The 10765-nt window shown below is 43.7% G+C and overlaps 2 protein-coding genes across 3 annotated transcripts; both read right to left on the bottom strand.

Annotated features, from left to right (window-relative positions):
- Positions 1-37: 37 nt before the first annotated feature.
- LOC106580899 (T-box transcription factor TBX1-like) lies at positions 38-5911 on the bottom strand. Its single transcript, XM_014162431.2, has 8 exons — positions 5622-5911; positions 5345-5519; positions 4998-5099; positions 4488-4659; positions 3953-4108; positions 1264-1331; positions 668-786; positions 38-482 (listed from the first exon to the last, which is right to left on the bottom strand). Exons 1-8 carry the CDS (start codon positions 5626-5628, stop codon positions 328-330), a joined length of 954 nt encoding a protein of 317 aa, XP_014017906.1. The 5' UTR covers positions 5629-5911; the 3' UTR covers positions 38-327.
- A 1817-nt stretch (positions 5912-7728) lies between these two features.
- On the bottom strand, positions 7729-10498 carry LOC100136573 (apolipoprotein A-I). Of its 2 annotated transcripts, NM_001123663.1 has the most exon segments (6): positions 7735-8133; positions 8135-8553; positions 8556-8590; positions 8592-8652; positions 9085-9229; positions 9405-9459. In NM_001123663.1, coding segments are annotated over 6 exon segments (777 nt in total). In that variant the 5' UTR covers positions 9448-9459; the 3' UTR covers positions 7735-8059.
- Between the last annotated feature and the right edge of the window lie 267 nt (positions 10499-10765).

Raw genomic sequence — 10765 nt, 5'->3', positions numbered from 1 at the left:
AAATCGCTTATAATAAATCATAAAGCAAAAGAGCTAATTATTTTAAATTGGTCTTTATTGACATCATTTGAATAACAATATTTTCCACTTTAAACAATTAATCCTCCCATATTGCCTTGTGTGCTTTGTGTAAAAAGTAATATCTAAAATCACCAGCCCAAGATGAAACAATCAAAGAAAATAGGCTAAATGATTGAGCTCATGATAGAACATTTTCACTTGGTTCCTTTGAGAGATAATGAAGAGAGATATTCACATATTGAAGGAGAATGCGGGCTACTGTAGGGAGCTCTTTAGTAATGAAACTATGTAAGAACTTCCCTCCTCTCATCCCAGGTTCATTCTCTCTGAAATGCCTGGACATTCCCAGAGTGTGGGAAGGGGGATGAAAGTCAAGGGTGGAAAAATATTATTCTCCACGTCTTTTCTCTCACTGGTACAGCTGATGTCTTCCCTGCAGTGGTGGCCTAGTTCACGATGCGCTGTTGATAGAGAGACAATGTTTTAATCCTCTAATCCTACAGAGGAAGAAAACAAGAGCACCTATGTAAAATATCATTTCTCTGACCAAGATTAGTTCACATTGTGGAGTGACAGCGAAGTATTAAGGGCTGTATATTGCCTTAAAAAAAGCTCAGTATTTAATTCCTGGGTCTCAGCCGCTCACTTGATAGACTCTTTAGGTTCTGTGCTCGCTGCTCTCCCAACATACTGCCAGGCTCATGGCTGCCTTCCTGTGGCTGCCAGGTGGGCAGAGAGTGACGCAGGGGCCTGGCGCTGCCCACCCTGAACACACAACAACACACAGTCACATTACAATCAAAGGACAGTTAGGCAGAATTACAACAGGTTCAAAACAGGTCACCACCATTAGTCACCTTTTTTTCCTATCATGGTACGCTTGACTTTAATAACCAATGTTTTACTTTATCAAGCCTAATTGAGTGTCTGCCGTGTTGTCATATGTAGAGGCCAGAGTCAAAGTTCAGGTATCATATTGCGATTGATCCTTAACCTGAATATCAGGTGATAAGAGAGAGAGCGTTAAGGATGTACAATGGTGCAGTTATTATTTATTTGAGCGTTTTCATGGAACAATCTAGATTTGATATTAATTGTAGGAGGGAAACCCCCTGAATCCAACAATCAGTCCTCAATGTCTGAATACGGTTGTTGTCCTTTGACTTTTATGTTCAACGTATCACCAAAATCATTCTGAAATTCTAGACACTAACGAACAAAGAACATGTTTATTTATTTTACCAGGCGTCAGGATCAGTAGTTCGGAAGCCCTTGGCAAACGGGTTACTGGCTATCTTCAACTGGGTGATCTGAGAGAGAGAGACATTTTTGATTTGAACAGGATCCCTCGCCAATGGCGACAGATAGTCTTACTGGGGTCTGACACATAATGAAAAAGACATTATAGACAAAAGACTTTAAAATGTACATACATTTAAAAACATTAACATGTAGTGTGCGTGTGTGTGTATCTATCAGTTACACATACATTTCAGCACATACACACAAAAAGTAGGTCACATGGGAGGCAGCCGTTTTGGCCGTGAGGTGTTGCTTTATTCACTTTTTGAAACCAGGTTTGCTGTTCACTTGCGCAATATGAGATGGGAGGGAGTTCCATGCAATCATGGCTCTTTATAATACTGTACGTTTCCTTGAATTTGTTCTGGATTTGGGGACTGTGATAAGACCCCTGGTGGCATGTCTGGTGGGGTATGTTTGTGTGTCAGTGCTGTATATAAGTTGACTATGAAAACAGTTTGGAATTTACAATACATTATTACTTATAAAAACTAGAAGTGATGCAGTCAGTCTTTCCTCAACTCTTAACCAAGAGAGACTGGCATGCATAGTATTTATATCAGCCCTCTGATTACAATGAAGAGCAAAACGTGCCGCTCTGTTCTGGGCCGGCTGCAGCTTATCAAGATCCTTCTTTGCGGCACTTGACCATATGACTGGACAATAATCAAGATAAGATAAAACTAGAGTCTGCAGAAGTGTAGTGTCCAAAAAGCTGAGCATCTCTTTGTCACGGACAGACACCTCCCCATCTGTACAACCATTGAATCAATCTAAGGTAACAAACACTAAGTAATTTAGTCTACTCAACTTGCTAAACAGCCATGCCATTCAGAAGCTGAGTTTTAGAACATGGAATGATATACATGTACCAAATAGAATGCTCTTAGTTTTAGAGATGTTCGGGACCAGTTTATTACTGGCCACCCATTCTAAAACTGACTGTAACTCTTTGTTTAGGGTTGCAGTGATTTCACTAGCTGGGGTTGCTGACACGTACAGGAGAAATCATCAGCATAGATGGACACACAGGCTTTGTTTAATGCCAGTGGCAGGTCATTTTATATTTTACAACACTGTTTAACATTAGAGAAGCTTCCATTAAAGAAAACGCTCTGTTCTGTTAGATAGCTCTGAATCCACGATATGCTGAAAGTCTGTCGTTAATTTGTTTACAGAGAAATAGCATTGTATTTGGTCAAACACAGTTTTTTCCTACAATTTGCTAAGAGCTGTCAGCAAGCTGATAGGTTGGCTGTTAGAACCAGTTAAGGTCCATTCTTTGGTAGCGGAATGACTTTGTCTTCCCTCCAGGCCTGAGGACAAACACTTTCCGCTAGGCTCAGATTAAATATATGACAGATAGGAGGTTTGACATTATTGATCGATAACAATCATTTCCCCACCTCTCCCACACAAACTTTACCAAATACAAACATATAATGCTTTTCTTTCATTATTCATTTTTTTTATGCATGAATACAATGTCTCACTATTTGTTGTTGGCATTTCCTGCCTAAGTTTGCCCACTTCACCAATTAAGTAATCAGTAAAGTAATTGGCAACATCAAATGGTTTTGTGATGAATAAGGCATCTGATTAGATGAAAGATGGAGTTGAATTTGTCTTTCTGCCCATAATATCATTTAAAGTAATGTGATCATCTTTATATCATTGATTTTGGCTTCATAATACAGTTTCTTCTTCTTTTTGTTAAGTTTAGTCATATAATTTCTCAATTTGCAGTAAGTTAGCCAGACTTATTAGCCACTCCTTTTGCCCCATCTCTTTCAACCATACAGTTTTTAAATTCCTCGTCAATCCATGGAGCCTTAACAGTTCTAACAGTTTCTTAACAAGTGGACGTTTATCAATAATTGTAATTGTAAATTGTAAGGAGCAATTTAATAAATTCATCAAGTGCAGCGTCTGGATGCTCCTTATTTATCACATCAGACCAACAAATATTTTTAACATCATCCACATAAGAGTCAGCTAAATCTTTTGTATGATCTCTTACACACTATTTTAGGCCCAGCTTTCGGAACTGCGGATATAGCAACTGTATTGTGATCACTGGGCACGGATACAGCTTTAGAACAAAGTTCTACAGTATTAGTAAAAATGTGGATGATATAGTTCCTGTTGTGTTTATAAACAACCTGGCAAATTGATTAATAACCTGAACCAGATTACAGGGACTGGTTACAGTGATAATCTTCCCCTTGAGTGGACAGCTTGATGAAAATCTGTCAATATTCAGGTCCCCATGAAAGTAGACCTCTCTGTTTACATCACATACTCTATCAAGCATTTCACATTTTAACTTTTTTCTAATGCTACATAAATTAATATGGGGTATGTTTTGCCCTTTCCTAGGTAGAGAGAGAGAGAGCGAGAGAGAGAGAGAGAGAGCGAGAGAGAGAGAGCGAGAGAGAGAGAGAGAGAGAGAGAGAGAGAGAGAGAGAGAGAGAGAGAGAGAGAGAGAGAGAGAGAGAACATTATCTGTCATCAATTTCAAGGCAGTATGTAGGGTGAATCTCCAATAGACATAATTCATACAAGACTGGACTATTTTGTCTCTGCAACATCATATGAAGTGACCGTTATAACATAGTCATTACATTACCCTGTGGTTCTGGTAGGCAGTGACGGCTATGAAGCGTGTTTCAGGGAAGGAGAAGGTGCAGAAGTTGCGGTGGGCATGAAGCTGGCTATCCCGCCGTGGGTCCACATACACCACATGGAATCGAGGCTGGTAACGATGCATGGAGTTCAAGATCATCTGGGTGTTTGGCAAACAATCACAATGCACATTACATCCACACACAGGTACAAAGACTCAGACATACAAAGAATGTATAAAGGACACAAGCAAGTACTGATTGTAAAGATGTGTGTGTATGTGCATGCATGTGTGTCTGTGTCTGGACTGGTCGGTGTGTGTGTCTGTGTCTGGACTGGTCGGTGTGTGTGTGTGTCTGTGTCTGGACTGGTCGGTGTGTGTGTGTCTGTGTCTGGACTGGTCGGTGTGTGTGTGTGTGTGTATGTGTCTGGACTGGTCGGTGTGTGTGTGTGTCTGTGTCTGGACTGGTCGGTGTGTGTGTGTGTCTGTGTCTGGACTGGTCGGTGAGTGTGTGTGTATGTGTGTGTGCTTGTCTTACATGTCCATTGTCATCCAGCAGGTTGTTGGTCAGTTTGAGTGCGTCGAAGGAGACCATCTGTTTCATCCACTGGGACCCTCTGGCGGGGGAGTCTGGGTGGAAGTGCATCCTCCCCGGGGCCGCCACGTCGGCCCGGCCTGCCACCAGCCACGAGGAGCTGTGGAACGCATATCTACATACAGGAGAGCAAAGATACTATATTCATTGGTTGCAAGTTGTGTCACTCCACTATTGAAAGTTCTGTTACATCAGGCTGAAAGTTCTACTCAATACATTCTCAATTGGCACTGATTAAGATTTTGTGCATTATCTGGTACATATTATGTAGTACAATCAAGAAGAGGCTGCCAGGGTATGTACTGTACATCATAACCACAATATACTGTATGAGGATTCCCCACAAACACTCTTATGTGTAGATCTAGTGTATGTCTCTTATGCTGGCAGAGTGTGGGTAAAACCACAGAGCCTATAAATCACATTCTATGTAACTCTATGGAGAAAACTCACCTGTATCTCTTGTCATCCACAGGGATGAAGTCCATGAGCAGCACATACTCCGCTGCAGGGTCCATCCCTGAGATACTCACCTGGAAGGTAGGGAACATCCTCCTACAAGGACCATGCATGACTCAGCAGCAACACAGTGATATGTGATTAGTTCAACCACAGTGAGTGTGTGTGTTTATGTGTGTGTGTTTACGTGTGTGTGTGTGTGTGTGTGTATGTGTGTGTGTGTGTGTGTGTGTGTGTGTGTGTGTGTGTGTGTGTGTGTGTGTGTGTGTGTGTGTGTGTGTGTGTGTGTGTGTGTGTGTGTGTGTGTGTGTGTGTGTCCATTTGTGTTAGCATGTTCCTACCGCCCAGCCTTGGTTACGATCATCTCTGTGCCCAGCTGGTCAAACTGTTGCCACAGCGCGTGCATCTCCAGCTGAACTGTGACCCCCGTGACCTGGGGGGCTTTGGCACAGGTGGCCCCACCAGCTTCTGCACAGCAGGGCAGCGTGAGGGCACACCTGTGAGACAGCTGGGGAACTGGAGAGGAGAGGAGGAAAAAAAACACATGAAAAACAGGATTTCACAAGAAAAGTCAGGTAGGAACCATGAATTCAAACTAATGCAGTGAAGCTCCAGTACCATCCATACTGTTTGTGTTACAGTCAGAATCTCCAGTGGTGGGAAATGCTTCAGATTTCTCTACTTTCAATTTCCATCAATCGGTCTTCTGTTCACTGACCAGTCTGATGTCCAGTTTAGAGTAGAACTTTGACCACATCAAATCCCCTGTTTTAGTCTCAGACCGTTAGCTGTCCTTGGAGAAGCAGAGTGTCTGTGTGGTTCAGTGTACCACTGACTGGGTCTGGGACACAGAGGACTGGAACACCAAGCAGGCTTTATACAGGCTGGGACACTCAAGGGACCCTCGATCCCACCTCATCCATTACACTGTAATAAAGCCACTGACATGCAATATTAACATACTCACACACACAAGGACACACACACACACACACACACACACACACACACACACACACACACACACACTGAGAGGGATAAAACACACACTCTGCACATGTACATAGATACATGCACATGAGATGTGACAGAGGAGGAATGAAAACCTTTACTACCGCTTTCAGACAATTCTTTACAGTTTTATGCCATAATAGGATGCACAATGTGTATTTTCATTGAGATGCACTTCACTTTTTAGAAGTAGGTCATTAATTACCCTAGTTGTCCTCCGTTATTGAGTGAGGACAGACATCCGACAGAGAGCCGCTGCTGCTATTGATAAAAAGAAAAGCTCTTCAACACCATGCTAATTGCAATCTTCAACTCTAATCTAAAGTTGCCTTGAGATGTTCACCAAAAGAGCTTCACCATGTCTCGTCTGGGAAGAAATCGTATACGTGCCGTATCCATAGGAATAATATAATAACAATATCTGCCATTTAAAAGATGCTTTTATCCAAAGCAGCTTACAGTCATGCGCGTATATATTTTTGGTATGGGTGGCCTGGGGAATCGAACTCAGTCATTAACAACAACAAAAAAGAACAGTTAAGACAAACCAAGAAAACAATAAGAGGATCATGTTGCAAAACACATTAAAAACAAACCAAAACCAAATTGCAGTGGATACAAGTTTATAGTCCAGTTAGTATAGGTTTATTATCAAAACTATTACAACTGAGCAGTAGATAGCAGCAAATAAAAGTTTATAGTAGAGTTAATATAGGTTTATTATAAAACTATTACAACTTAGCAGTATATAGCAGTAGATATTATTTGATAATACTGTTGGTGCAGATAACAGTACCCACAATTCTGATGATAGAAGCACCATACTCTACCAACTCAGCCGTTGAAGGCCCATTCCTACCCTCTTGCTTATTATCAAGGATTGTTACATGTGAGGGGACAGAAGTTGGTATTGGTGGAAGAAGTCTAGTCTATAAAGAACCAACTTATGTTTAGATGGCATGACTGATAAACAACCGTAGAATTCAAGTATAAACTCATGAAGTTTCGTTTTTTTCTCCACAGTCATACCCCCTCCCAATGCTCCAGTGTGTGTGTGTGTGTGTGTGTGTGTGTGTGTGTGTGTGTGTGTGTGTGTGTGTGTGTGTGTGTGTGTGTGTGTGTGTGTGTGTGTGTGTACATACTCTGTGATGGGAGGGTGTTGATGGGGCTCAGCCTGAGAGGTGCTGAGTAGCTTCCCATCCATCTAACACCGTCTCTAATGAAACTCTACGGGTCACAGCCTGCCAACACACTGACACCTCCTCCTTATTAACCCATTCATCAACCCTCTATGGCTATTAACACTACGACTCATATGAACTCCCATGATCTCCATGAATGGTCACTGGTACTCAGAGAAAATTATTAGAAAAGTCAATTTGTAAAAAAAATCTAATTTTCAGATGAACCATTCTTTAAAACCAATGTGAATACTGTTACAGTGACATGATATCCATGTAAGAGACATTCGTTCGTTTCATTGCATGCTTAAGAAGGGATAATAGTTGCATCACTTCATTTTGATCATGTTGCGATGTGGTTCAAAATCATCGAACGCATATCGTTTTAGAACACAGAAGTGTGTGATACGAGATGTTCATACATAAACCCAACATGGCTATTTTGTCACAGAGCGCATGTTAGTTGTGAGAACCACATGTAAAAGCTTGTTCTAAACAATACAATCCAAAGAAGTCAAACTCAGAGAATGAAATAGTATGAAACAGTATGATGTTTATTGAGCAGCGACACTAGAATATTCACACTTGATGTTCATAGTACAGTCAAAATGATGCAGGCCCAGGATTGTGCACACAGGCCCTGAACACAACTCAAAACTGAATGTATGCAATAGTGCGTTAGTGTCTGCGCTTGCGTGCGCTTGAGCGCATGTGGTGGTGGTTAGAGAGAGCAAGAGTCCTGCCATGTCACTGCAGAGGAAGTGCATCAGTTTGGCATTGGCGTGGTACGTATGGTGTGTGAGTCAGTGTGAGTGCGACGGGAAGGGAGGGAGGGAGGGTCCGGCTGAGAGCGTGTTTATGCCTTCATGGCCTGGCTGATGGTCTCGTAGAGAGCCAGGAGCTTTTGCTTGGCCTCCTCGGCGGCGGGGCCCATCTGGCCCTTGAAGTCCTCAGACAGGGGAGCCACCTTCTCACGCACCTCTCCAACAGCCTTGAACATCTGCTCCTTGTACTCCTCAGCGTAGGGGGCTGCCAGGGTCCTCAGCTCCTCCAGACGCTCGGTCAGCTTGGCACGGACAATCTCCACAATGGGCATGAGCTTGGTCTTGGTCTCCTCCACATTGACGGCCACCTTGGCGCGCATCTCCTCCACAACGGGCTCAATCTTGGCCCTGAAGGCATCCATCTCGGTGCGGCGCAGTTCGATGTGCTCCTTGATCAGGGGCTCCAGCTTCTTGCGGTACTCATCTATGTGCTTGTTCAGGACTTCCCTGAGCTCGGCGCGCTTGGGCTCCAGCTGGGTGCGCAGCTCCTCCACGTCCTTCATGACCTCAGCGCGCACGGTGGCGGTGGCGTCAGCCAACTGGGTGCCGAAGACCGTGGTGTAGGGGGCCAGGGACTTGGAGGTGGAATCAGCAAACTGCTGTAGGTTGTCAAGGCTCTGGGACAGCTGCATCCTGAGAGGAACACCAAGAAAAGGAGAGGGAGAGAGAGAGAGAGAGAGGGAGGGGGAGGGAGAGAGAGGGAGAGAGAGGGAGGGAGGGAGAGGGAGAGAGGGAGAGAGAGAGAGAGAGAGAGAGAGAGGGAGGGAGGGAGGGAGAGAGAGGGAGGGAGAGAGAGAGAGGAGGAGGGAGGGAGGGAGGGAGGGAGGGAGGGAGGGAGGGAGGGAGGGAGGGAGGGAGGGAGGAGGGATAGATATTGGTTTAGTTATCTGTGGAAGTTGGGCACCATTGAATTGAACCTTTTAAATTTGAATGGAGTGAGTGAGTGAGTGAGTGAGTGAGTGAGTGAGTGAGTGAGTGAGTGAGTGAGTCAGTGAGTGAGTGAGTCAGTGAGTGAGTGAAGAGGGAGCGAGAAGATAGAGAAGACTAAATGAAACATGTCCTTACTTGTACTCTTTGTACTCTGTGTCATCCAGAAGGTCGATGGACCTCTGTGCAGTCAACTTCACCTGAGCTATGTACATGTTCAAGGCTGCCTTCACATGCTCCAGCTGAGAGGGAGCATCGGCCTGCATAGGAAAAGCCTGGGTACCTGGGAGAGGAGAGAGGGGAAGAGTGGTGAATGGCCCAGCACTTTAAAGAATTCAGTAAGATTTAATTTTGAATTGTTCAATATACCAGAGCATGGTACACACACACACGATGCATTAAAATGTCATTACTACATTATCAGTTCGGCGGCACTATGACAAGGCTGGGATACTAACCTGCGGCCAGCAGGATGGTTAGTGCGAGAGCCAGGAATTTCATGATGGAGGTCTGAGAGGAAAAAAGAGAACGAATGTTGAGCAATGAGCCCGACAAGAATTCCAATATTCGCAATTGAAACGGTAAACCATGGGAAGTCAAGATTGAATGGTTAAAAATTAAATTAGAGCTAACAATATTTTAACAGTGCAACAAATTACTAATTGCAAAACACTCTAAATCAAACTTTAAATGTCACCAAGACCAAACAAGCCAATAATTCAAAGTCATTCTTCAGTGATTTGGAGAATCACATGGAGCAAACCCACAAAGACATGCAACTCCAGGCTGCCCTCAATCAGTTTACCCCATGCCATATGTCAGCCTATTGAAAGGACCTCTAATCTGGTCAGATTACACAGAGCTGGATAGAGTTATACCGTTCCTACAAAGAGATTAACCCTCAACTCCTACCACCTAATCCCCAATCCCTGCACTAAAACAGACACATCGCTGGATCACTGTGGCCTGGACAGAGGTTACACTTAAACAGTTGTTGAGAGTAATTCCAGATGAACTGAAAGCTATTGGCATAGGAAGAAAATTAGCGACATCTTTTATTCTAGGACATTTAATAACATTATTTCTCCATTGTTCCCTTCTATCTCTCTAGTAAATTATAGTAAACTGTCTGAAAGAAGTATTGCTAAAGTGATAACTGCTGCCTAATGTATTTGTAACAGTTCATATCAAAGTGGTAATAAGCGTTCAAAATAAGAGACAAAAAAAGTTTCCAGAAGAATTCTAGTCTGCCTTTCCCTCTGCTAGTTCCTCAGTCCTCTGCGTATGCAGACCAAGTCCTTGGCCTCTGGCCCCAGCCCTTAGCTCTCCCAGTCTGTCCTCTTACCTGGTGGATGATTGGTCGTTATGGGACTGGGGAACAGGAGAGCCAGGTCTGTTTTTTTATAGGGCTGGAGCAGCAGGAGGGGGGAGAGGTGTGAGAGGTTGTGTGCCTCCGTGGAGGTGGACCTCACCCCCACACCGCCTCACAGGGAGGAGCCGGGTACAATGGTCACCTGCTGAGTGCATTCAGGGGGAGTCAGCAAAGTGAAATGCTGTGGACACACACTCCCACACTAGTGTACGCGCACACCCCCACACTCTCGTATGCACACACACTTGTCTGCGTGTGCATTATCTTGGATAATCAAATGTTCTTGTGTCTTTCTAATTGGGATATGGTTTAATTTTCAGGTGAATAATTACAATCTCCACTCTGGCTGTGCTCCCAATGCCACATTCAACTCAATCACCTTGTGTGATGGTGAAACTTTCACACACAATACAACCACCATGTGCTCCATGACTGCTTGGGACATTT

The sequence above is a fragment of the Salmo salar genome, chromosome ssa20 (assembly GCF_905237065.1).
Source record: "Salmo salar chromosome ssa20, Ssal_v3.1, whole genome shotgun sequence".
Lineage (NCBI taxonomy): Eukaryota > Metazoa > Chordata > Actinopteri > Salmoniformes > Salmonidae > Salmo > Salmo salar.
The sequence above is the reverse complement of the archived record's forward strand: the minus strand, read 5'-3'. Positions and strand labels throughout refer to the sequence as shown.